General features: G+C 50.5%; 2 protein-coding genes across 6 annotated transcripts in view; one reads left to right on the top strand and one right to left on the bottom strand.

Annotated features, from left to right (window-relative positions):
- Positions 1 to 1,577: 1,577 nt before the first annotated feature.
- On the bottom strand, positions 1,578 to 9,816 carry PCARE (photoreceptor cilium actin regulator). Its single transcript, XM_008138341.3, has 2 exons — positions 6,152 to 9,816; positions 1,578 to 1,758 (listed from the first exon to the last, which is right to left on the bottom strand). Exons 1-2 carry the CDS (start codon positions 9,814 to 9,816, stop codon positions 1,578 to 1,580), a joined length of 3,846 nt encoding a protein of 1,281 aa, XP_008136563.2.
- A 7,371-nt stretch (positions 9,817 to 17,187) lies between these two features.
- Positions 17,188 to 27,198, top strand: part of CLIP4 (CAP-Gly domain containing linker protein family member 4) — a 61,558-nt gene continuing 51,547 nt past the window's right edge. Inside the window, exon 1 of one of the 5 annotated variants that reach the window (XM_054727831.1) lies at positions 17,188 to 17,398. The gene's annotated coding sequence lies outside the window, so the exon portion shown is untranslated. Of the gene's footprint in view, positions 17,399 to 23,204; positions 23,350 to 24,572; positions 24,713 to 27,198 lie in introns of those variants that run through there. The other 4 variants (XR_008558444.1, XM_028140177.2, XM_008162273.3 and 1 more) reach the window with 4 other exon arrangements.

The raw sequence follows: 27,198 nt of genomic DNA on the forward strand, positions 1-27,198 counted from the left end.
CCCTGTCACCCCTATTTTAATAACTGGACAAGTCAGGGTGAGATTCATTTACTCGGACTCACGGCCTACCCTGAGGCCATAGCTTAGTCCCCAGGACTCAGTTGAACATGTTCTTGAGTCATGATCTGTTTCAACAAGAAAGGACTTGAGCCCTGGCCGGTGTGGCTCAGTTGGTTGGGTGTCGTCCTATGCATGGAAAGGTTGTGAGTTCGATTCCCAGTCAGGACACACGCCCGGGTTGTGGCTCGATCCCTGGTAGAGGGTGAGAGGCTGTGTAGGAGGCAGCCAATAGATGGTATGCTCTCACATCAATGTTTCTCTCTCTCTCTCTTAAAAAAAAAAAAAAAAGGACTTGAAGTCTATAATTTCCCCAAGCTTAAAAGTCAGCTTTGCAGCAGAACTGGAGGGTTGCCTCTCAGCTGTACCCCGTGGGTGAGAATTCTTGTCTTGTGACAACCCACTGAGCCGGCATTGAGTCACCCAATTACTGCAAATTCTCTCCTAAATAGAAAGCACTCCACAGCCTCCGATGGAAAAATCCCGAGATCCGCAGCAGATATCTGGCTTGTTGGCCAGAAGCAGGTTTTGGGCACAAATGACCGCTCTTCACTTCGATTTCAACTCCAGCAGAAGTGCTGCAGGTGACCCGGGCAAAGGGGGCCAAGAAGACCCGGGTGGGAGACGGCACGTGCACGCGAGGCCTTACCTACACCCTTCCCCCCCCCACCCCCTGCCAAGCCCCAGGCCCACGGGGCTTGGAGAATAGGCTGCCTTGTTTGGACAGCGTGGTCGTGCCCACTCTGAGAGGCATTCGGACGCGGAGGGCGGAGCACTTGAGACTCACAGCCCAAGAGGCGACGACGTGGCTGCCCGAATGGGCTGGAAGCTTTGCGTTTAGGGCTTTGGTGCTGAGCTGGGGAAGGAGGAGAAGAGAAAGGGGGGTGGGGTGGGACTGTGTACTTTAATTCCGCCTCAGTCTTCTCATCTCTGGAGCAACCAGCTTTCTGAACAACACTCCTATCGGGGACGTGAATGCTGAGCTTAAAACACAGAGCTTTCCAACCATTTGCACGGCGCGTGATGGGATGCTCATGAGCAACGCAATGTAATGGGAGGCAATAGCTGCTAGGCCCCCACACCCGCTCCTGTTTTGGCTGTGTGACCTCAGGCAAGCCTCTGGGTGAGGGGTGCTTTGGTTTTCTGAGCTGCAACACCGGGAACATGCTATCCGCTTCAGTTATTGTGGTGAGGACACGACGGTTTCAGAGAGCTGGCTCAGGGAGAACACCTGGCCCATCGAGCACAAAGACATCCCTCCCAAGGTGAAGGCCGGTGCTGGAAGGATTGCGAGTGTTACAGTTAACTTTTGGATCCCAAGCGGACCCAGGAGCTGGGACTGAAAACAGTGCTTGTTCATGACTTAGCAGACCTGTGAGCTGGGGCACTCCCAGGCCTTCCCGGGACACCCCAGGAGGAGCTGGTTGGCCCACTGTCGAGGGGCAGCCTGACTCTCGGCTGTCACTCTCCTCTTCGCCTTCGGGGTGACGGGTGTCAGTGTGAGTCCGTTGGCCAGCCTGTCAGGCCACTTCCTTCCGCTGGGGCTTGTCCTGGGTGCGGCCGGCGCTGGCCTCCCGGTGCAGCCCGTGGCCCAGCACACAGAGCTCTGGGGGAGATGCCGCCCTGCCGCCGCCCTTCAGCTCTGGGGCGCAGGGGCCGCTCCACAGCTCGGTGTCCTTCTTGGGGCTCTCCTCACTGCTGCTGCCGAGAGAAAGGACAGGCGCCGATCAAACAGCCCTCTGCTGCTGCTCTGGCCCCACCCTGCTCTCCGCTCTCCCTCTGTCCCTCCCTGTCTGTCCCAGGCCTCTGCCTTTCTGTATCAGGTTTGCCTGGCAGGTGCCGTCCTCGAGGCGCCCGCGGTGGCCGGGCACGGTGGAAGCCAAGCTCCTGGAGTTTCGACTGACAGGCTGAGTCCTGCTCTTCCTCTCATGCCCAGGATCCTGCTGCTCTGAACAAAGCCACGCCCTACGGAGCTCTGGGAGCTGGCCTTTATTTTGTTTTTGTTTTTAAAGCACTTATTTAATAAAGGGCTAGGCTCAGCTAGCTGACTTAAAAACACCACCAACAATTCAGCCCTCTCCCTCCCCCTGCTTTACTCAGCTGCCACCCTCTTCCTGAATGGAGTGCAAGGGAAGCTGCTTGGCCTGGGGCTGGCATGTGGCTAGAACAGACCTCTGGCTGCTAAGTGATAGAGTGAGAGGGCCTCTGAATGGGGAGGGACGCCCAGTGTGCGTTGGGAGCGCAGAATGGAGGGTGGTTACAATGGAGCCAGCGTGGGCCGGAAGGGGGGCCAGCTCAGAGAGCCACGCTGGCTGTGTGCAGGCAGGCTAGCCTCATGATTACTGCATGGAGGTTGGAGTCTGGCTGTCTGGATTCAAGTCCTGGCTCTTCCACTCACTAGCTGTGTGACCTGCAGCATGTTAATTAACCTCTCTGGTTCTCATCTGTGTAAAAAGAAGATAATAATAGTACCCATCTCATAGGGCACTCAAAGGAATCAACATTGGATGAAGCCTGGAAAGCTCTTAGCGTGTTAACTAGCTCGTGATAAGTGCTCAATAAACGGCCAGCTGTCACTTTGTGCTGCTTTGTAGCAAGAAGAGGAAGTCACACCTGGAAAGGGCCCTTGGGACCACCCTGTCTACTGCAGGTGAGCACTGAGGTCAGAGCCTCTCCATCGGTCACCTTCGGGCAGGATAAGACCCGGCTCGCCGTGTGCACAGACCAGAGGCCCTTCTCTCTGCCTGTGTCAGTGCGCTCCTGACTGTTCCGTGAGCTCTAGCACGCCGTGGGCTCACCTCCGTGTGGCTGGGCTCCTGTGGGGTGTCCAGTGGAGGACAAGTTTGAGTTTGGATCCCACCAAGATTACGGTGGCAGGAATGGGGGGTTGTGAGGTGCAGGGGGGGGCGGGTTATCAGACTGGCACACACATATGATTTTCAGGCTGTGAGGGACCCACCATGGTACCTAGAGCCAGTCTCATCCGTGTTGGGATCTGGCCCCATCCCAGGTCCCTGCAGGACCCTGTGGGGCCACAGTTCACACCTTACTTCTTCTCCCTGCTCCCGGGAGCCGCTGCCAGGAATGCCCAGAGGAGAGGCTGTGGCACATAGTGCCAGTGGAGGCCAACTCTGAGGTCTGACACATGATGTGGTCCTAGAACTCTTGCCCAGCCTCAGCCAGGTTCCACATCTGCATGAAGCTCAGGTTAGGAGATCGATTTCCTTGGTTGCCATGTGACTGTGGTTCTACTTGCTCCCAGAGCTGCTGTGGAGACAGGTAGCCTGAGCCAGGAAATGATGCGAGTGTGTGTGTGTGTGTGTGTATGTGTGTGTGTGTGAGTGAGTGTGTGTGTTTTCTACAGAGACCCTGCCTGGGGGGTCCAGTCCTAAAGACTAAAAGCACCACATTTAGGGGAGAAAGTCTGGACCCTTCCCAAATGCTCAAGTGCCCCAGCATGCAGAGTCCTTGAGAGCGGCCCTCCACCAGGGATTCCCACATAAGAACAGTTGCAGCTCCGTCACTGAGCTTCCTGGGCACGCCTCCAAGGATGTTCCCAATCCCTGAGCCCCGAGACCGGCTATATAAATATCACTATTTCTGTAAAAGGGCTTGTGCCTAGCACAGGTGACCTGAAGAGGTCAACACCAGCTGCAGGCCAGCTCCAGGTCCCACGGGTGCGGCTGTGTCCCTGCCAAGTCCCTGCCGGAGGAACCGGCTGCTCTGAGCGGGTTCTGGCAGGGTCTGACTCTCTGAACTGGCTTGCTGGCTTGGCGCACGGTCAGTTTCCTGGTATGGCTTCCCGTCTGCAGGAGGGCAGGACAAAATGCCTGTCCTCTACAGAGTGGAGAACGCTTGGTGTTCTCACAGCTGGCACACTTCTGCTCCCAGACGCCAACGTTACAGGGTTGAGTGGGGGACGGAGGCGGGGAGGTGGGGGTGGGCGTGGGGAATGAGCATTTCCCAGCCCATCCATGGCATGCGCAGTTTCACAGCTGGGAATGGCTCAGAGGTGTGGTCTCACCAGGAGACAGGGGGATGGGTGCGAGTCATTATATGACCTTCCACGTGACCTTGGGAAGGTGCCTGTTGATGAATTCTCCTCTCTCTTTCAAGCCACAAGTACTCCCCCCAACCCCAAATATCTCCAAGCACGGAGATTCCGGACATAAAACAACCTTTGTGGCTGCCCTTTTCCGAGGAAAAGCCTCTGAGAAGGGCACTGTTTCCTCCTTGAACAATTTTCTGCTGCTTTGCTATTGCTCCTGGTGTTTTAAAATGTTGGTGCTTTTAATTAATGCCGTTTTATTGTGCCTGTTCTTTCCAGCTCTTCTCCTGAAGGGCCCAGTTTTAGAAATCTAATAACCGAGTGAGTGGCTGGTGCGAAGGATAATGCATTAACATTTAGAGCGGTTCTCCGATGAAAGGCACTGTGCTGCAGGAAGCTCATTTTGGATTTAAGAAAAGAGCAATGTTATATTAAGATTCTTGCAAAAAATAATCAATACTTCATTTTCTTTCAAGGGGCTGGGGAAGTTTATGTAACTATAATAATGCACAACTTTCCCGAGATAATATCTTTATTTAAAATTGACTGCCGAGTATGCTGTAGAAAAATTACCGTTTGTGCCTGGACAGACTGTGAAGTCTGCAGGCTGTAGCAATTGGGCAGAAATGGGCTGCTGATTTACACAACCGCGGGCAGTGCGAGATAGCGGGGCGGGCGCTGGCGGAGCTTTGTCTGAGCTGATATCAAGACACACTGATAGCACTTCCTCTCTAATAGGCCTCAGATTTATGCTCCCCCCCCCCCCCCCCCCCCCCCCCCCCCCCCCCATGCCACGGTTCTGGAAAAGACACACTTCTCCATCTATTCTGTAAAACAGCCACTTGAGCATACCAGTCCGTCCAGCGCGCAGGCAGGCCAGACGGTGGCCCCGGGCCCGCGGCAGCCGTGTGCCCAGGTCTGTCTGCACGTGTGGGCCCGTAGCAGGTGAGTCAGTTGCCCTCACGAGAAAGCACACTCAGGTCTGTCTGCCAAGGGCGCTGATGGGGAGTCTCCTTCCGACCCTCCAGACTTCTGAAGGGAGAAGGGAGGGGGAGGGGGACGGGGGCTGGGCTCGGGGAGAAGTGAGGGCAGGTCCTTGGGGGACGGGGACGCTACACGTTTCTGTTGCACACCTCCAGGACCAGCCCTCCTCAAGACGTGTCCCCAGGGGTCCCTGAGACGCTTTTGGTGAGGGGTCTATGAGGTCCAAACCATTTTAATAATGATACCAAGCTGTTATGTGCCCTTTTCGCTCATTCTCCCATGAATGCAGAGTGGGTTTCCTGTCTAACTGATGTGCGACATCACAGCAGACTGACCGCTGGGACATCTGGGAGTCAGCTGTCTCTTCGTGAGGCCACCCTCGAAAGAGACTGGCAGGGATGTGAGGCAGGACCACTCCTCCCTGAGTTTTTTGTTGTGGAAATATAGTTAACTTTCACAAGGATATGTTATTCACATTCGCGTACAATGGGGTCATGTTTTCAAAGACTAATAATATTTCAAACATTTCCTAATTTTAACTTATAATACAGCGAACTGTGATGGATCCCACAGGCATACTCAAAGGCTCTTTTGGGTTCTCAGTGATTTTTAAGAGTTTAAAGGGGTTCTGGGACCAAAGCCTTCGACAAACTCCCACCTGATGCTGGTCTATTGCAGGGAAGCAGAGATGACAGGACGCAGGCTGCTGGATCTGGACAGGGTGACGGGGACTCCGCCAGGGGCAAAGCAGGCCATCTCCGTTTCCCCACCTCGGCAATAACGGGCTGTGTGGCTGGGCCAACGCGATTGCTTTCGACTGTATTTGTAACGCAGCAGAGCCTCTTTTCAGAGCAAATCTCAGGAGCCCGAAAGGAGTGACAAATGAAAGCACAGCTGCTCACAGTTTTGGGGGGCCTGTGAGGAGGAGGGGGGGGACTGGGCATTCCTAGACCCTTTTCTCTAATTGCCTCTTGTCTTGGAGCAAAGTTTGAAAGCTATGGACCCAGACAATCCCAAGGGCGCATCGGGTCTATTCCGGTAACGGAGGGCCTCTCTCCTTACCTGCTCTGGCCGCGCTGGGATTCACAGGCATTGCTGGTGGCGCCCGGGGCAGGCAGGCGAAGGCGGACACCCGGCTGGCGGTCAGAAGCTGTCCTTCTGACGAAGGGCTGAGGGTTGAGGGCACACAGAGTCATTCCCCGCTGCGAGCCCCCCCTCAGTCGTGGCCCTGAGCTGCTCCTGCAGCATCCTGTGGGGGTCTCGCGAGGGCCCCCAGCTGCAGGTGGCAGCGCTGGGGTGAGCGGGTGGACTGCTGCGAATGACGATTTAGCTTCCAACAGAGAGGGGGTGGCTGGGCAGCACACGGGACATGTGTTCCCAGATGCTTTGGCTGTGGCCGCCTCACTGTCTTCAGAGCCTCTTGTTTCCTTGTGCCCCTGAGGGGGGGACTCCGGAGGGGGAGGGGAGGGACCAGAGGCCGGAGACCTTGCTTCTGTGTGCTGGGCAGGGGGGTTGGAGATCTTGTGCTGAGCAAGTGGGCTCTCAGGGGGAGGGCTGGGCAGCTTGTGCTGGGGTGGCGTCACTGTTGGGGGACTCAGTGCCCTGGGGCTTGCTGGAGGGCTGACGGTGGGGCTGGGGGACCCGTGCATAGAGGGGACACTGGGCTGAGCAGGTCTGTGAGAGGAGGACATGCTTGGGTGCCTCCTGTCTGCTCTGGGCGCCCCGTGTGCCCTGGTAGGAGAGGCCTTCCTGCCCAGCGGGGAGCTGCTCTCCTGGCTCTGCCTCGGGGCCTCAGAAGAATGCGGCCCCCGAGTTGGTCTGGGCAGGCCGGGCTCCGAGATCCTGTTCTGCCCCGATGTATGGCTGGAGCGGTGCCAGGGAACTGCCCTCCGGGGCGGGTGCTTGGAGAGGCTCACGGCCCTGTCCACGCGTGCCTGACCCTGAGCCCCACCGTCCTCCACCTCTGGGTTTCGGCTGATGGCTGGCGGGGGGTTGAGGTCCCCGGCCAGCTTCCCAGGGTTGCAGCCGCTCCTGCCGCCCCCGGGCTCTGTGCTGCAGGGCCCCGTGGGGGTGGCCGCGTGCCTGCTGGGCAACAGGTCCGAGGGGCTGATGGAGGCTCCTGGCTTTGGGGAAGCCCATGCTCTCCGGGCAGAGCCAGCCTCTCGCAGCCCTGGCACGTGGGTCCCTTCAGGGGAGCTCCCCGCCAGCCTGCTGCTTTCGGGGGGCTCCAGGGAAATGAAGGATTTGTCCATCAGGATTTCCAGGGGCGGTGGGGGGAGGTGCTCTGGGTCGTCTGCTTCACAGGGAAGGTCCTCCCTCGTGGGCGCAGCCGGCAGAGGGGGGAAGACGGGAGCGAAGGGCCTCCAGCCTGGGCCCGCTGCTGGAGAAATTTGGGGCTTTGGATACAAAGGGGCAAGCCCCCTGTAAATGGGAAATCTGGGGGGCATGATGGGGACCCCCCACTTCCTGAGGCAGAGGCCCGGCCCAGAGTCTTTGGACTCGCCCCGTGTCTGCAGACTCTCAGTGGGACTGAAGGTTTCGATGAGTTTCTTGACGGAGGTTCTGGGGGGATGGCCCCTGCCGGCCCAGTCCTGGGCCCTGGCAGTCTCCCCGGCCCTCTCCCCTGGTGGGGTGGCATCTGGAAGCCGCTCGCCTGTCCCCTGCCAGGGCCGTTCAACCTCCGGGCGGGGACTGCGTTTCTGCGGAATGCTCTTGTCCTGACTTGGCAAAATGCTGAAGCTCTGGGTCAGAGAGGCCTTCAGCTTGCCGATGGTGCTGCTGGGCGCGCCCCTGCCGTGGTGGTCGGGCCTCCGAGATGTTGCCCTGGGCAGCAGAGCCTGCCCCCTGCTCTGCCCCCGCCCCCGCCCCCGGGTGCCCAGGGCGTAGAAGGCCTCCAGCCGCTGGCTCAGGTCTCCCTGGACCCTCCGCAGCTCCTGGAGGGTGAGCTCCTCCGTGTGGCTCTTAAGACACGCCTCTGACTGGGACCTCCTCTGCCTCAGGGGGCCCCTCCTGCTGCCATGGACCGTGCTCGGTCTTGGTGGGACCACTGTCCTCTCCTCCTCCTCAGCCCAATCCAGGTGCCCAGAGGACACAGGGACAAACTTGATCCTGTCACTGATGGCTTCCTTCATCTTCAGAATCATTTCCCGCACTTGGGGGCTCCTCAGCCTCCTGGGGTGTAGCTGAAACAGGCTCTCCGGGCCAGCAGGGGAAGACCGCGGCCGTGGACGGGGGCTGTCCTCCCTCTCCTCTGTGCTGCTGTCTTCTCCTGCTCCGAGGGAGGGAGTGCTCACCAACCCGGAGCCTTTAGGAAGATGTGCTTCCACCGAGACCCCGGCCCCTAAGGAGTCACATGAATCGCCTTTGCCCAGCCCTCCAGGCCTGCAGGGAGCACTTTCTGGGCCTGAGCTGGAGGGGCCTGGGCTCCCTGCTCCCCACTGTGCTGCTGGCTGCACCTTGGCCCCAGGAGGGCCTGAGAGCGGGCAGTCCTGGGGTCGGCCTGAACCCCTCCAGAACGGGCTTTGCTGCCAGGTAAGTCCCACCAGCCCGGCCTCCGCTGTGGGGGGAATCCCTGGCCTCCACTCTGCAGGCTCCGGCGTGAAGTCCCAGCTGGCTTGCTTGCCCAGCCTGTCCACCTGGTGCACAGACTCACTGTCCGCACCGATGCCACTGTCCTCGGAGCACAAGGGTAGGCCCTGCCCCCCAGGGTCACTGTGGCCGCTCGCTAAGCTCTCCAGCTGCCCCAGAGTCCTTAGGAGGCGCTCATCCGTACCCCTCTTCACGCTCAGCTGGTTTCCCAAGTGGCTGGCCGTGGTTTGGAAGTGGCTGCCAGAGCCCTCCAGGCAGCCACCGGTGAGCGAGGCCACCGCGCCCCCCAGCACCTGCAGCCGGCTCACCGTGTATTGCAGCAGCTGCTGCAGGAGATCCGGCTGCTCCTGGGGCTCCCCTTTCCTCAGCGGCCAGGCCAGATCCTCCCCGACTTCCCGGAGGAGCGCCTCTCCATCCCGGGAGATCTCCCCCAAGAGCTGGTTGGCCTCCTCGAAGCACAGCAGCAGGAAGCTGACCATGGGCCGCAGCAGCTCCCGGGTCTGGGTGGCCTGGCGGGTGAGGCTCAGGATGGCTTCGTATTTGGAGAGGCAGGAGTGCAGGTAGGTGTAAGCGTGCTGGTGGGCCTTCACCAGGGGCTCGGGGAAGTCCACTTTGCCTTCAGACCCCTGAGCGGGAAGGGCGGTTTGGCAACGGAGGTCCTGCTGCCTGGACCTGGGGCGTTTGGGCTTCTTTTCCCACAGGGAGGGCCCCTGGGTGGCACTCTCTTCCCCACAAAAGGCTTCCCCCTGTGACTCGCGGGAGCTCTGTGTCTTGAATGGAATGTCCTTAGCCATGTGGCTTTGTGATGTGTTCAGCTGGGATGGGGAGGTTTTGGTTGTTGGGATCCGTCCTTCCAGATCTTCCTTGTTGCCTGCAGCGGGATCTCTTGTGAGCTGACAGTGACCTTCAGCCAAGGTTTGGGCCCACCTGGGACCTGGCTGCACCTCTGTCGGCCTCTGTCCCTGGGACAAGGCCCCCCCAGAGTCATAGCAGGTGGAGCTTCGGTCCAGCTCAGGGATGGCGCCCCTCTCACTGGCCCCCGGACTTCCTGGCAGAACTGCTTTGGGCTTTTTAAAAAACTGGATGCCACTCTTAGCCACGCTGTTAATAATGTCACTGTGGGAAGGTGTACACCCCATGATTTCAGCTTGTATTCATCTCCCACCCTCAACCCTCATAATTTCTAGAGAACCACATCGAAATAGCAGCAAAAGGCAGTCTTACTAGTCCATCCAGGCAATTCCCAGGCCAGAATCCTTTGAAGTCCGTGGTATCGTGTCCTCAACTCGGAACAAACTTTCTGACTCCCTGGTAGAGGTGATGGTGCGTGTTGTCCGAAGTTGTTCGAAGTTTTGACCCCTCTGCGGTCAGCGAGCAGCGGGGCAATTGGGAAGGACTGCAGGCTCCTGGATTAGGGGTCTGCGTTAGCTTGTGTCCTGGCAAGTGGGACTTTAAGCCTATTAGGTTAATCACGCCCCAGCCAGCCAGCACTGGCAGTGTGTTCTAATATAGAACCTCTCGGCATTTACTCTCTTGGGAAGCGGATTATCTCTGCACGTGCTTATGCTTTTAATTCTGTTCAGAGGCCCTATGAAACCTAGAGAAATGAGCCGTAATTGCACAAAGCTCTGGAAGAGACATTTTGTGGAAAAGAAGCAAGGGCGCCCCGGTGACAGACCCTGGCAGAGAAGTGACCTTCACAGGGTAACAAGGGCAAACCAGCCGCGTGTGCTCCAACCTGCTCTTCAACACACAGTTCCCACTGACGGCAGGAGGGAGAGGGTCCTTCATTTAACCATTTCCCAGTTTCGGACGTGTCGCTTGTAGCCATTTTCAAGTTTCCTTAATAGAAAAGAAAACTCATGGAGCATCTTCTAAAGTTGCTGAAGTGGCTGGTATTCTGGGTTTGTCGTTTTTATTTTCTTTTACAGAGCCCTGTACAACCCAGGAAAACAACACGGAGGGTGGCCGGGCAGTTTCAGAAGCAGAAAGGACTCAGCGATACCTTGTCTGCTGTGAGCAAGCTGGAGACTGGCTACTGGGCCTGTGCTCGGCCGATGCCTGTCACAGCCCACAGCCCCAGAGTGCATCATTAATGAAGTTCTCCAGCCTGTTTGTTTGAAGCGGAACTCATGGGAAACAGAGCTGACTCAGTGCCTGGGGGCGCGAGGTGTGAGGCATGGAGAAGTTGTTAAATTCGCGGCAGCGGCGGGCTGGCCCAGTAAACAGCAGCACGGGGAGGAAGGCTCTTTTCCAGTTAATGGAAGGCTTCGGTATGTAAATGCTCCTCCTCTCGGATTTGGGTCCCTGCTGGGATCATCTTTGTGAAAACCTTTCATCTAAGAGGCTAAAAGTATTTCCAAACCAATGATCAAAATAAAAGTATTTGCCAGGAGGCTCAGCTGTCAGGTAGCTCTGCCTTGTAGACTGGTTTTCTTGCTTCTTCCAAGTAACTTAGAAAGTTCTTTATTCACTGCCACTCAGTTTTTCATTAAGACTCACTTTTGTTTTTCTTTCTTTTCAAGGTAGGGTGCTTCAAATGAAAAACAAAGCACACACACACACAAAACAACAACAACAACAACAAACAAAAACAAAACAAAACAAAACAACAACAACAACCAACTAATCTGAGTGGAAATGTAAAATGGCCCAACAGCTTTGGGAAATGATTTGATAGTGACACATACACCTATCTTATGACCCAATCAATTCCACTCGTAAGAATTTGCCTGACTATTGAATGCATAGGTCCACAAAAGGGACTGACATGAAAATATTCACATTAGTGTTATTCATAATAGCCTCAAATTGGAAAGAATTCAAATGTCTGTCAACAGGGAAATAAGTTTGGCATAATTACCCAATAGAATACTTCCCAAGCAATAAAAGGAACCAACTATTAAAACACGAAACAACATAAATTTAAAATGTATAGTATTGAGTGAAAAAAGGCAGAAATAACAGAGTACATACTGAGTGATTCCATTTATATGAAGTTAAAGAACACGTAAAACCAACCTCTAGTTATAGAACTCAGAAAAGTGGCTACCTCTGGGAAGAGTTATTAAGTGAGCATGAAGGAATTACTTTTTTCCTCCAAATATATATATATTGATTTCAGAGAGAGGAAGGTGTAGAGGGAGAGAGAGAAAAACATCAATGATGAGAATCATTGATCAGCTGCTCCTATATGCCCCCTACTGGGGATTGAGCCTGCAACCCAGGCATGTGCCTTGATGGGAATGGAACCATGACCTCCTGGTTAATGGGTTGACTCTCAACCACTGAGCCACATGAGATGGGTGAAGGAATTTCTTAGAGTAATGAAAATGCTCCATATCTTGACCTGGGTTGTGGTCACATGCTTACATACATAAGTAAAAATCACTTGAGTTGCACACTTAAGCTGTGTACTTTACTCTATGTATGTTTCACTCTGTGCCTAAAAGAGTTCCAGCTGCAATGCTCTTGGTCTTGGAAAAAGGTCTCTGTATTAGTTGTCTATCCTATATAATAAAGAGCTAATAGGCTAATTAATGGTCATGACACCCTCACGCCGTAATGACCGATCAGCAGGAAGCTGTGTGCGCAGCAGGCAAGGGTGGGCAGGGACGTGACGCTGTGTCCTCTGCTAGCGGGGCTTGACGGGGGTGAGGCCGGCCAGGTCTGGGTCTCTTCCCTTTTAATGTGCATGAATTTCGTGCACCGGGCCACTAGTTGTTACATAACAAATTACCCCCAAATTTAGCAGATTAAAACAGCAAATGTTATCTTGTTATGAAACCTGTTTCTGTGGGTCAAGAATTTGGGAGCAGCTCACTGGGTGGTTCTAGCTATGGGTCTCTGCTGAGGTTGCAGTTAAAACATCTCTCAGGGTTGTAGTCATCTGAAGGCTTGACTGGGGCTGGTTGATCTATACAAGGTAGCTCATCCACATGAAGGCCTCTATTGTTTGGTAGGTGTTTGCAGGAGACCTCTGTTCCTCTTCACATGGACCTCTTCACAAGGCTACTTGAGTGCCCTCACAACATGGCAGCTGGCTTCATCCAGACTGGGCAGTTCAAGAGAGAGCAAGGGGCAGGCTGCTCTGTCCTAATCTCAGAAGCCATACACTTTCACATTCTCCACATTCTGTTTTTTTTTTTTTTTTTTTTAGAATCCAGTCACTAAGTATAGTTCATATTCAAGGAAAGAAAAATTAGGCTTTACGTTCAAAAAGTCACACACACACACACAAATATCTAGACATATTATAGGTTAAACCATAACATCCAAAACATAACTTTGTAGAGTATACATTAGTTTACTAAGAGCTCATCCTTACCCTTTGGCATGTTAAATAAATTCCACCCCGTGTTTTGTTTGTTTGTTTGTTTGTTCTTTTTCATGTGGCCCTGAACTAATTGATCAGCAAAAGATGGTTCTAATGTGGCATTAATTTAGAGCCAAAATTGGAGGTCATTTAAGCAACCTGAAAAAAAAAGTATTGTTTCTCAAATCCTATCAGCTTCACTAGAGAGCTCTCCTGAACCATGAGAGCTAAGAAAAAATTTTCAGGTCAGATCTGAAGGGATGCTCTTTGCAACACAATTCCCTGGTCCAGATGCCGGTGATCAGACAACAAGCAAGCAACTACTGTATAGGTAGAGCTGGTAGGTAGGGGGAGCTAGAGTTTGTGTTCCGGTCATTGTGTTACAGATACCATTTCACTAGCTTACTTCCCCGGCTTTGCTGAGGAGAATCATTAACAGTCATTAAAAAATAACATGGCTACTGTTATGTACCTCAGAGCAAGCCATCCAGAGTTGCTCATCCCTTACACCATCTCTTCTATTATTGACATCTTACATTAGTGTGGTACATTTGATACAATTAATGAACCAATATATTGATACATAATTATTCACTAAAATCCATACTCTATTCAGATTTCATTAGTTTTTAGTTAACATTGTTTTTCTGTTTCAGGAGCCTTCTTTATGAATAACCATTAAGTGTGGTTATTCATAAAGAAACTATTTTGATCACCATCCTTCAGTAATTTGCATATGCTAATGAGCAGTCAGAATAGAGCAATAGAGCCTTTCAGGTAATGGGGTGGTGGGGGTGGCTAGTGACATTTAGTCATCATGATTCTTTAGGCTCCTCTTGGCTATGATAGTTTCTCAGACTGGCCTTGTTTTTGATGACCTTGACAATTTTGCGAATTGCTGGTCATATTGTAGGTTGCCCCTCAATTGGGATTTGTCGGATGTGTTTCTCATGATTAGATTGGGGTTATGGGTTTCTGAGAGGGAGATCACAGAGGTAATGTACCATTTTTATTACATCATATTAAGAATACATTCTATCAACGTGATTTATGACTGCTGACGTTGACCTTGATCACCTCCCTGGCTGTTGTACTGTGTGTCAGGTTGCTCAGCTGAGAAGTTATCCCCTCAAACCTTTCTCTATTGTATTCTTTGCAACTTCTGTGAGCAGCCACACTTAGGGAGTGGGGAGCTATGCTTCCCCTTAATATAAACGTTTCCAAAGCTTTGGTACGAGTTGTGAAATTACTCTCCAGAAAAATCGCACCAGTTTACATTCCCAGCAGCCGTGTGAAAACGTATCTACTTTACAGCAAACTTGCCAGCTTTGGATAGTGTCCTTAAGAAAACACTTCTGATTTGAAGGAGGAAAATGGCATCTCATTTTAATTTGCATTTATAAATTCACTGAAGAGTTTGCCTATTTTAAACATTACATGATTTGTGGCACATTTACATATTTTCTTTCAGGGTTTACTTGTACTTCTTTATTTTTTTACAATTAAGGTGTTTAACCACGTTTTGTTAATTTTCAGGATATTAACATTTTAACTGGTCGTATATGTTGCCATGCTGCCAGTTTTTTTTTTTTTTTAAGTTTTTCTTTTAATTTTGTTTATGATCCTTTTTGGGAGTACACAAATTTTCATTTCACATAATCAACTCTTTCGGTCTTTTTCTTCATAATTTCTTTGTTGTCATATTTAAAAAAGGCTAACTTTACACTTTGTAAAATTCCTGGACACAAATGTACATTTAGGGAGTTATTATTCGTTTTGAATTACTATTTTTTAGAAGTTGAGCTCCTATGAAATGGGAGAACATGGCCGTTTGGGCTTTGTCTCTGAAACTGTTAACAGTGGACACATTTCAGGATGGATCACTGTAAATTATGGCCTTTCTTAGGGGTTTCAAGGGCTGGTTTAAATGTTTTAAAAATTTCTCAAAATGAGCCCTGGCCAGGGTGGCTCAGTTGGTTGAGCGTTGTCCCATACACCAAAAGGTTGCTAGTTTGATTCCTGGTCAGGGCACATATCCAGGTTGTGGGTCTATCCCTGCTAGGAGTGGGTATGGGAGGCAGCCAATTGGTGTTTCTCTGTCACATATGTTTCTCTCTCTCTCTCTCTCTCTCTCTCTCTCTCCTCTCCCTCTCCTGTCCTCTCTCTCTAAATTCAATAAAAACATAGTTTTTAAAATTCTCAAAATGAACTGGCTGACATATAATATTAAGTTTTCTGGGACCACTGATGGCGAACTAGTGGGGTGACTTGAAATTGTGTAAGTGAGCACTTACGTGAGAGATGAACTTTAAGGTGAAGGAGGATAAGAAGTATGGTTATTCATAAAGAAGCTATTTTGATCACCACCCTTCGGTAATTTGCATATGCTAATGAGCAGTCAGAATAGAGCGATAGAGCCTTTCAGGTAATGGGGTGGTGGGGGCGGCCATGAACATGTATTTCAACAAGCAGCTATTTCCCAAAAATATTTTTAGAACAATCTCCTTCAGAAGTTTCTTCTGCGCTATTTTTGGTTGTGATATAAAATTGGTCTAATTACTGTTGGTTGCACTCCACAAGGTAAAATAATAAGTGGCATTAAACCAGACTACGTGTGGCAGACTGGGATGTGGGTAGAATGTTAATGGGCGTGCTCTCCTCTCTCCTGGTACTCCCAGGCTTGGTCACAGCCGTGTTGGAAAAGCCCCCTGCCTCCCCTCACCACTAGTTAAATACCCGAGCTCGGAGGGGGAAAGCGTTTGGAGAGAAGCCCCAGGGTTGTGTGTGGGTGTGGGACGCCCTGTGCCCCACCTCTGATCTCAAGGCTTCATCTGCTGGGTCCTGAGAGAAGAGATGCCTGTGCCCCCTTCCTGGGCCCCACCCTGAGGCTGGAGAGGGCCAGGCAGCAGCCTTGGGGAGAAATGAATGCCCCATGGCGTCTTGATGTGGCAGAGTCGCAATGCTGGTGTGGCACGTCTGTACAAAAGGATGGGAGCTTGTCTGCCCCAGGCTCCTACAGGTCGGAGCAGCATAAGAGCACAACCACAATGTCCTGAGGCTTCCCGGGAGAATAACATTTAGCAGAGACGGGGAGGGAGCCCCGGGGCCACCCAGATGAGGTGTGAGAACCAGGGAGGCTGGAGCTGCCCCACATGGAGAGGACGCCCTTGGGTCCCACCAACCACCCAGGTCAGGGAGCCCAAATCATGCCCAGAGTTAGGCAGGACAGACTAAGACCAAGCAGCGGGCTCCTCAGATAAGCCCTTGGGAACTGAGATTCAGCGCCAGGGAAGACAAGGGGAAGGAGAAAGAGTTTGAAACCTAATTGTGGCTGAATGATAAACTTGCATTGACTAAGAAATGACTGGATTTGGGTGCGTTTATCTGAGGGTGACGAGATTAAATTTTCTGTGCTTTGAGGCAGAATGGAGGCTCAGGGCAGAAATTACACTCAATTACGGGAGAAGAAAGAAGATGACGTGGGTGCACACTTGAGTCAGTGACTGTGAAATCTCTATTGGCTCCAATAATTACAGGCAGCCAGGCGTCAGCAAGATCTCGGTGGGACCACGGAGTCATTACGGTCTGCTCTTCCAAGTTATGAACTGATTGGCAGCTGTGGCTCAAAAGGCTGACACAATGTCTTGCTGGAAGTCACGACAAAATCCATTCAAACTTCTGTTCAGAATGTTCCCTTTTAGCAGAGAGCAGAGTTAACACTTGTTGGTGGAACAAATAGATTTTTAAAGTTCTGCGGAGGCTCAGTCTGGGTGAGAACCCATGACTCAAAGGGGAAGGTATGAAATTGCAGGTTGTTGGCTCGCTCTGTTTGGCCCCCCGACCCTCTCTCCACCTCTCCATCTCTCTCAGTGCCCTGGGAGGCAGAGCCTAGGCATCCTGCCCTCAGAGACACTGGTGGGACTTGGAGGGAGGGAGCAGCGTGAGTCAGGGTATTGATTCCGCCATCTCCCTTTGGGAGAGTCTCTTCAGCCCCCAGGCTTCTTCCTTGCTGGGGAGTGAAGGGCCAGGTCCTGCCTCTGCCATTGCTGCTGGCAGCTGAAGAGGTTGGTTAAGGTTCTTAACTAATGGTCACTGGCCCTTTAAATCTGGTATCCATGGCACCCGAGGCAGTGCCATTATGATGTATGTGCTGCCTGTAGGGAAGCAGGCTGGTGCCCTCACAGGAGGACTCCACCAACAGGGAGGCAAGTCACAGCCTGCCACCACCACCCAGGCTCCGTAATTGGAATCCGCTTATGGGCTCAAAGGAGCCCATTATAAAAACACCTATTTCCATACACTCCCAACCAACACCCTAAACAATTTGCACTCTTGTGGAGGAAGACCCATGAGGGATTGAAAGAATTTTTTCTGGGTGACATTGAGGAGACAGTGACATGATTTGGGTAAGTCACATTATATATCGCATCTTGTCCCCACCCAGGCCTCTGACGAGACCCCATTCCTCCTAAGGCACAGGTGAGCATCCTGGACAAAGCATACTGTTATTTTAGACACAAGAATAGAATTTTGTGTGCCCACGCCAGGGTAAAAAAGAAACCTTGGGAGGCCAAAAATAGCAAGGCAGACCCCAAAGGACGTTGTCCTAAGCCAGTGGTCGGCAAACTCATTAGTCAACAGAGCCAAATATCAACAGTACAACAATTGAAATTTCTTTTGAGAGCCAAATTTTTTAAACTTAATCTTCTAACGCCACTTCTTCAAAATAGACTCGCCCAGGCCGTGGTATTTTGTGGAAGAGCCACACTCAAGGGGCCAAAGAGCCGCATGTGGCTCATGAGCCGCAGTTTGCCGACCAAGGTCCAAAGCTCCCCAGCCGCTCGCTGGCGGGCCGCATTGAACCAGCTCTTTGAAGAGCGCAGTCACTTCCCGTGGACAGGAGAGCTCTGTGGGGTCTCTTCGGAGGGGAGAGAGGAATAAGGAAACATAGGCGTTCCACTGCTTTACCCTCTTCTCACCACGAAGGGAAGAACAAAGGGGCTTGTTTTTCTTGGTCTGAGCTAACTTCCCTCAAGAAGCTTCTCTAGAGTTGCATGTAGTTGCTCGTTCAGGTCACCAATACTGACCCTACAGACTCAAGAGAGTCGTCCTAGTGAAAGGACACATTCATCTTCAGAATGTGAGCCACTGCCTTCTCCACAGACGTTGCTTTCCTTTGTAGTCTCTCTCTACATCCAACTCTTTGCCCCGCTCCTAATGCCGCCCCCCTCAGTCAGGCCGCCCACCTGCCTACAACAGCCACCTGCTGGATCTCCTTGGCTCTTCAGTCCCTCTCATGGTGATTTGGGCTCAAAGCACTGGATCCAGTCTTTTCCTTCATGAGGTCCCATTCATTTTTTTCTCTGAAGCATCTCTTCCTGTTGATCTTCCCCTCATTCCAGGACCCCAGCACGTTACCTCTCACTCCCGTGCATTCTGCATCAAATCTAGGCTCTCTGGCCTGGATCTCAAGGGGTTTCCTCTAAAAACGTAGGTGACCATCCCATGAATTGCTCCTGTCTTTGGCCCACTGCTGTTCATGTTTCTCCCTCTCTGGCTTGCATATTCTTCTTCTCTCTTCCTCCAAAGAACAACTTAAATTCTACTTCCTCTATGTAGGGTTGCAATTTTAAGCAAATAAAATACCCAAATATGCAGTTAAATTTGAATTTTGGATAAACAACAAAAGCTTTTTAAAAATGTGGGACATATTTATGCTGAAAAATACCTGTTGTTTTTCTGAAATTCATATTTAATTGGGCACCCTATATTTTTCCTGTCAACCCTACCACTTCGGAACCTTTGTTTAAGGACCCAATTCTCCCATATCTCTGATTTTTATTTCCTAAAATATCTACTTCAGTTTTTCATTATATGCTATCTTCTACTTATTGACTATGCACCTAGAATTAACACTTATTGAGCAATTATTTAATATCAGGCTCTGTACTTTTTAATTTTTATATAATAGTTTATTGAATTCTTACAAGAAATGTGTGATATCCATTTTATAAATGAGGAAGATGAGTCTTTGAGAGGTTATTTGATTTGTTCAAGGTCCCAAAACTAATTAAAGTTGAACTTTGACCTGTCTGTAGGGTATCCATCTTGTTCTGGTATCCTCGGCACTGTTCTGATTTTAATGTTGAAAGTACCTTCCCAAGAACCCTCTCAGTTCTGAGATAGATCTATATATCTGACTTTAAAGCCTGGGAGTCTCTCCCACTTCCCTCCTTTTTTAGAGTTTTAATTTTTCCTCCTTTCAAGTTGTGGAGTTCTTAACCTAAGGGTGTTTACTGATACTAAGAATTACTTACTAAATTCTTGACAAATGAGGACCAGGAGCTCCCCTCAGAGCCCGCACCTCTTTGGATTGCAAGAGCTGAGGACTGTGTGGACCAGTGTGCTGGGCCGGCCAATCTTAGATGCAGCTGAGCCCTGAGCATGGCCAGCATCCATGATGTCCCTGGGCAATGCTTGCAAAGATATTAGGGCATTGTTACTAGACACAGTTCTTTTAAATTGGTGAAAATGCAGCTCCAGGGTAGGTGTGTGGTGCCTCACTTGACAAGTGGAACCTTGAGAGACTCCCTGCTTTGATGTCTGAGTTAAGGCGTGGGGAAGGCTAGAGATACAGAAACCACTGTGTCAAGAGAAGGCCTGCATAGGGTGGGCAGCAATCTTATCAGCACCTTGATGGATGGACAGCGACCAAGGAAGCTGAGAATCTGGTGGGGTTTTTTTGTTGTGTTTGTTTTTTGTTTTACTGGGACTGTGCTTTTTGTGCAATGGGCACATATCCAAAACATGGTTATATTATTACATAATAACCAAGTTGTTAACATGATGTGAGGCAGGTGTCGTTGTTATGCTGCAGAGTGGTTAATGAGGTGTGGTGGGAAGGGCAGAAACAATAGATTTTTATTCTCCAAGGCCATCTGTATGACTTGTCTCAACTTCATTTTGAGCACAGGTCATGATGGAGCACACACTAAATATAAAAACTAAGTAAGTTGTCTGTGGAGAAATCATTTGTAGAAATCATTGGCTATTTTAAAATTATTTATTTAAATCATATTGATAAATGCGAAGATCTCAAGGCAACTTTATTTTCAGTTGCTAAATTTCACTTTAAAATGCTTAAATTTTTAAATATGCTTTTGTTTCAGGCTTTTGAGAAAGCATAACAGATATGGGGCATAAAAGTTAGCCAGGAGTTTCTATTTTGAAAGATTCCTAGCCCTTTCTTCTTTAGAAATTGGTGGTGGCTTTTCCCCACAGGACAATTGGGGCCATCCTGGTCAAGCCTCAACCTCTTTCCAGCCTGTACTGTAGGTTCTCCTCCAGCTAGACTCTTAAAAAAAAATAAATAAAAAAATATATATACATATATATGCACACACATATTTATTGATTTCAGAGAGGAAGGGAGAGGGAGAGAGAGATAGAAACATCAACGATGAGAGAGAATCATTGATCAGCTTGCCTCCTGCATGCCCCTTCCTGGGGATCAAGCCTGCAACCCGGGCATGTATCCTTGACTTGAATCAAACCTGGGACCCGTCAGTCCGCAGGCTGACGCTCTATCTACTAAGCCAAATTGGCTAGGGCCAGCTAGACTCTTTACTCTCCTCCATACACACGCTTAGCTTTTTTGCCTCCAAGCTTTCCTCTTGCAAAGTGTCATGGTTAATTAAGCATTTAATCCCTTGAACTAGACTGCCTGAGTTCAAATCCTGGTTCTGTTACTAAGGTGTGATCTTGGGTAAGCTACCTAATTACCGTGCGCCTTGATTTCTCCCACTGGAAACTGAAACTGAAATGATCTTTCTCCATCAGGAGTGAAATGAATCATGAACATGCTTAGAACAACACACATCACACCCCAAGCACTCATTAAATGCTAGCTTCTTGTTTTTATAACTGGATCTCATTATCCTTCCCACTTGGCTCAAAATGTCTCTGTCTTGATGCCTTTCCCAATTACCCCATCCTGTAAAGTGAGCTCCCTCTTGGGAAATCCCTAGTACTGACACTGCTGTTTTTTTTTTTTTTTTTTTTTGGCAGGTTGTTGATATTCTTTTCTCATGACCACACACTACAGTTTTTACCCAGCTGTTTAGTGAGCACTCTTTAGTCAGGCCTAGGGCTCATGACCACACCTGGAGGCAGGTATTTCTTTTATTTTTTAAAAATACCCTAGAGAGAGAAAGAAAGGGAGGGTGAGGGAGGGAGGGAGGGAGGGAGAAAAACATCAATGTGAGAGAGAAACATCAATTGGTTGCCTCCCATAAGCACCCTGACCCTGGATCGAACTTGTAACCTAGGCATGTACCCTGACTGGGAATCGAACCTGCAACCTTTTGGTGCTCCAAACCACCCAGCCAGGGCCCCAGCTGCTGTTGAACATACCATATATACGTATTCTCCCCAATCTGTCAGCCCTCTGTTGACTTTTTCTATAGTATTCTTCACTGAAGAGAAACCTTAGTGGTGATGTAGCCAAATCTCCCAGTCTTTTGCTTGAAGGTTTGTGCTTTTGCAGTCTTGTTTTATGAAGTCAGTCCCTACCCCACATTCATAAAGATATTCTCCTAGATTTCTTTTCTGCCTTTCAAATGTGGGTCTTCATTCATGTGGAGTTCACCTTTGTGTATGGCAAGATGTGGGAAATCCAACTTCATTTTTTTCTTCATAAACTAAGCCAGTTTCACCAATACAATCTTCTAAATCATTTACATTTTCTCATTAATTTATGGTTCCACCTTTACAAATATTGAGGTGCCACGGGTCTGCTTCTGAGTTCTCTATTGTTTCTCTGTTCTGTGATTGCACTGGTACCACACGTTTTTACCACCATGTGGTAGTGACATAATATCTGGGAGGGCGGTTTTCCCTCTTGGCTCTTGCTTTTCAAAATTGGCTTAACTATTTCAAATGTATTTTCCCTTACATATTTTATACGTTTATTGAAGTTCCTTAAACTTCGAGTTCCTGCTGGAATTTTGGTGGTTATAACAGTAAACTTAGAGTTTAAATGGGCATTTTTACAATGTAAAGTCATCCTATCCATGGAATATCTTCCTTCATCCAATCTTCTTGTATTTCCTCAAGTAGAGTTTTAAAATTTTCTCCATAAAGTTCCTGGATATTACGCTTTAGAGTTTAATTGCTATGCTGAATGGTATCTTATTGCCTATTATATTTCCTGGTTGCTTACTGCTGATGTTTAAGAAACTATTGATTTTTAGAAATTGATCTTGTGCTTGGCAACCTTCTTGAACTCACTTATTACTTCTAATGGTTGATTCTGTTAGATTTTCTAGGCTAATGATTTTATCATCTGCAAATGGAAATATTTTAGGGGCTCTACCTAGTGCTCGGCTCTGATATTTTGCATTTAACTGCCTCTGCTAGTTGGACTCCGATCTGGCACCCCAATTCTGACAGCTGGATGTCTCTTATATACCCCGATTCTGAAGCAGAATTCTTGTCTTCCCCCCTCTGAATGGTAGCCTGCTCACTACCTCAGTCCATGTAAGAGCAGTGACACTGTCTTCTTTTGCCTATTCCCTCTAAACCTCTCGAATGGTTTGGTGGACTCTCTCTAATGGTTTGGTATCCTGGGAATTTACACGGTGTTTGGGTGTAGCAGAAAAAGCCAGTGGCCTGGCTGGTTCTAACAGAGACTTTTATTGTCATTAAGAACAACTCAGCTAGCCACGCCCTGTCATTTACTAAAAGGGGCATCTCAGAGGAATAATCTAAATCAGCAATAAAAGCAAACTGTATACCCGTGGAAACTTCATCAATAGCCTCTTCTGTCACACATGCATCTTATGAGTTTCTGTGGCTCACTGGCAATAGGGAACAGCTATAGTTACTTAAAGCCAACCAGGGGCAGACTGCCTTCCTTCTTTTCATCAGTTAAAGAGTTGGGCGGGGTCATGCAAGAACAGGGTAGAAGAGAGCAGGGGGAGCGAGGTGGAGTCGTCCCCCCTCCCTGCCCCAGTGAGAAGTAAGCCTCTACCTCGCACTGTCATCCCTGAGAGAGCAGGAAGACGCTAAACCTGCAGGGACAGAGACACTGGCAGCTGACCAGGAGCTGTGGGATGGTCATGGCATTTACATATTGTGCAAGTGCTAGGGGTTTTCGTTGACAGTATGCCCCACCCCATTCAGCAATGCGATGTGACTGCTGCCAACCCCGGTTTTGATATTTCGAGCTGTGCTGATGGGAGCATAGGACGTAGAAAGAGGTGGCCGTTTCTCTCCTCTCCACGCGACAGGACACCCAGTCTCCTTCCTGAGCTCTAGACAAGCTGCGATGCACGCCTCAGGGTCCCTCAACGTGCGGGTGAGTGGGGCCATCACCCTGTCATATAAGAAGCAGCCTCAGGGACAGACAATGCTTGTCCTCGGGACCCTGCCTAAGAGTCAGGTCCGATTTGATTTGTACGTTCCCTGGGATAGAAAGAGGAGGAGATGCGGGGAGGGGGACGTTAGCGCCCAAGGTAGGACCGACTTCTCAACAAGGCTGACGACAGGGAAAATGGCTGCTTTCAAAGGAAGGGCGTTCTTGCAGAGACATGAAGAGGTATTCACTCAGTATCAGCCCCTGCCAGGCACCGTGCTTGGTGAACACAGAAGTCCAGGGTAGTAATCTGTATATCGGAGCTAGAACAAAGGGCCTCAGAGAGAGGTGTTAGGGTGAGCACCACTGACTCGGTGTTAAAAACCTCAGTCATGGGAAGCAATGGACTTATTTTCTTCATCAAGGGGACTCCTTAAGTGTCAAATAACACCTTCCCTTCCCCTGGATGACGGCGATCCAGGATGTTAGCCTGCGTGCTGTTAGTTGTCACAGTTACACCACTTTCTGTTTCTTGGGGGAGGGAGAAGGGGACCAGGAGAGGAGGGGGTGAGAAGGGCCAAAGCAGCCGGGGAAATAAACTTCTGGGATGACTACTCACTCCTGCCTCTACACGGACACCCTTGGGTGTAATTATTCAACTTTGGGCATAGCACTGACTCGGCTTTTTACAGCCAGACCTGCAAACAGGCGACTGACCGATGGACCTACTCTGGGCTGTGCGCGGGGCTAGACGCTGGGGAGCCCCAACCGGATGAGACCAGGTCCCTGCCCCAGAGAAGGTGGTAGGAGCGCTTCTAGCTCGGCAGGCAGGTCAGGTCGGGCCGGCTAAGGGCTTTCACAGAAGAGTGTGCAGCGGGCCAAGGGCTGCTTCCCAGGTCCCTGCCCTGGGCCTGGCGGGGTTCCTCCAGAGCCTGCCTCGGGCTGCGGGGGCAGGGGAGCGTGGGTGGGGGCGAGAGTCCCAGCGGCCCAGCTCCACGCCAGGTGAAACCAAGAAGCACCCCACAGGTTCCAACCTCCAGGCCCAACCTTCTGTCTGTGAGAGGCTGGGGGCTCAGGCTGGAGGCGCGCGAGTGCAGGCGCGCCCCCGCCCCGCCCCGCTCCCCCCGCAGCTGCGCGTGCGCGCGACCCGGGAGGCTGCACTGCGCGCGCGCGCAGAACCCGCGTGGGCCCGGCTCGGGTGCGCGCGAGGCGGCGGCAGGGGGGCCCCCGGAGGTCCGGAGCGGCGCGGCGGGAGGCTCCGCGGCTGCCACCGGAGACCGGGCCGGGCAGAGGGGCGCGCCTTTCGGCCTTTCGTCCGCGCCCCCGCGTTCCCAGCCCGCCGTCCCGAGGGGACCCGAGGAGGCAGGTGCGGCGGGAGCGCGCGGGGCTCCAGGCCGGGCGGGCGGGGCGCGGGTGCCCGTGGGGCGGTTGGCGGTTCTGGGAGGGCCGCGCGCGCGGAGGCGCGGGGGCACCCGGAGCCCGGCGGCTGCCTGCGGCGGCGCCGGCGTCGCCGGCTCCCGGAGGCCTCCCTGGGGCGGCGTGGCCCACCCGTGAGGATGTGGGTGCTCGTTCCCGCTCCTCACGAAGGTTCAACTTGAGGAGGAGAGGCCGCGCCGCGTGGGGGACGGGCCGGAACCGGCGGCGGAGCTCTGGGCTCCAACCTTGACCGCCCGGCGCCCTGGGAGTGCCTCCCGCGCGCACGGGTGTGCGTGCTGGCTCGGCCCTGCTCCTGAAATGGGCCTCCTCCGCTCTCGCCTTGCTTATTAAATTGTTGGAGAAACCTTTTGCCAGTGGGAATGCAAAAACTAAACCAAATGACTTTGCTTCCAGTCTTTTGCTACCCCGAGATTCCTTAATTTTAAATCGTGGGAATTGGGAAGTTTTGGAGAAACGCGCGAGACCTGCCCTACAGGGAGGCGCGGTTCAGACGTCATCCTTGTGGATTAGATGGATGGGTTTATGATATCAGCTTTCTTTTACATTAGATGTCAGCTGGTTCATTCCCCCAGAGACGCACAGGCGATTTGGATGTAAACTCGGAGACAGTGTTTTGATGTGTATCAGAGGATGATAGTCTCGTGGGGTAATAACTTGCTCTGTGCTCCCAGCGGGATGGTGGCTCCCGCTGTGGCGATATCTATAGGATAAAAACCATGCCTTTGAAATGTTTCAGCCCTCTTGGGAGAAACAGCCCCCGAACCTTTTAATTGTACTTCTTACGTTCACATTGACATTTGCCATATAGCAGTCGGATGCACAGTGTAAGCCGCCTAAATGGCAGATCACGTGGCGCAGGACAGGCAGCGACTATGGAGGGAAAACAGAATGGAAAATGGCAGAAGTCTAGCTTTGTTCATTTTCATGCTGCAAAAACCTCCCCGGGTCTATCTTATTTTGCTAACATAAATATGCATTTTTTAAAATGCTTTCGTTCGATATGGACGGACCTGGGCTGTAAGATTGGATCTTGAAATGTAATTGAATATATTTATTTCTATTTTATAGAAAATTTGGCACAGAACATATCACGTGTAGGATTTATTTCAGACGTTTCAGATTACCAGATGCAGTTCCTACCAGCAAGGCCTTTAAAAAAAATGATTTTTTTTATGGTGTCTTTTATTGTTTATAACAGCTTCAATTTGGAAACATACACCAGTGTTCTTAATGTTATAGAATTAATTCTTTCCCCCTGTTTAAACCTACAAATATCTGCTTCCTTATAGGCTTTCTGTTCCCTGGTTAATGATCTGTAATTACCTATGCTGTTACCGGCTTGCTTAGTTTGTTAGTCTTTTTTTGTTTGTTTGTTTTAGGATCTCTGTATTGTTTTCTCACCTGGCCTTTCAGCAGCACAGTTTTCCTTCAGGGATGTTCAGGAGAACTTCCCAGGACCAGGGGAGTGTTTTCTTCTGCCACGTCCATATGGCAGCCACTGGCCACATGTGGCTTTTGAGCATGTGTATGGGGCTAGAGAAATGGAGGTACTGAGCTCTTAATTTGATTTAAATTGCCACATGTAACTAGAAGCTACCTGCTTGGGCACCACAGCTTTCGATTATTAGTCCCTCAGGAAGTCTCCCCTGCCCCCTTGACTCCAGCACTTACTACAGTTACACAGTAATTACACCTTTCTTGTAGGCTGTAATCTACATGAGGGCAAAGGCTTATCTGTTTTCTTTATGTCTGCTATGCCCTGACTGGGATTCAGTAAGAAACACTGGATAAATATTTGCTGAAGGACTAAATCAACTTCTGGAGGGCAGGTATCTTTTGTGTTCTCTCTAGGCCTAGAGCAAACTCAGTATCAAATACTGCAAATCTCTGCTTAGTGATTAAACAGATTTCATGTAAATGGGTTGCTGAAGACGTATTTTAAATGCTTATTTTGGTTGGGCTACTTTTTTTGGAATCTCTTGAAGACTCATGAGAAAATGCTGTGTGAAGTTGAATGATTCCAACTTGTGTGGACACAACTTGGGTTTTCTGTTAGTTGAGTAGCTCAGGGATGCTGCCCTTTAACCATATTCCACATAAATCCGAGGGCATCTGTAGGCCTCAGGGAGGTTCCTTCCTGAGGCCCTAACCAGCCTTCAACTACTCTGAAGAAGTTAGTGGGCCTCTCCACTCACCACCATTCTGAGTTAGGGCATGGACCAGGAATTCTTGAGAAATCATGAGATATTATAGCCATATTACAAGATGCTTTGCTCAGAGCTGATTTGGGGTGATGGGACAGGATGGGATCTACACTAATAAAAGAGAAATATGCAAATTGACCATACCTCTGCAACACCCATCAGCCAATCAGTAGTGAGTATGCAAATTAACCCAACAAAGATGGCAGGTTAA

Source organism: Eptesicus fuscus, chromosome 16 (assembly GCF_027574615.1).
Source record: "Eptesicus fuscus isolate TK198812 chromosome 16, DD_ASM_mEF_20220401, whole genome shotgun sequence".
Taxonomy (NCBI): domain Eukaryota; kingdom Metazoa; phylum Chordata; class Mammalia; order Chiroptera; family Vespertilionidae; genus Eptesicus; species Eptesicus fuscus.

What these genes read in the sequence shown, in the direction of transcription:
- PCARE (XM_008138341.3), bottom strand. Translation starts at nt 9,816, where the DNA reads ATGGGGTGTACACCTTCCCACAGTGACATTATTAACAGCGTGGCTAAG. An exon ending in TCCCAGCGCGGCCAGAGCAG is followed by an intron (nt 1,759 to 6,151) that starts GTAAGGAGAGAG and finishes TTCTCTCGGCAG; the next exon opens with CAGCAGTGAGGAGAGCCCCA.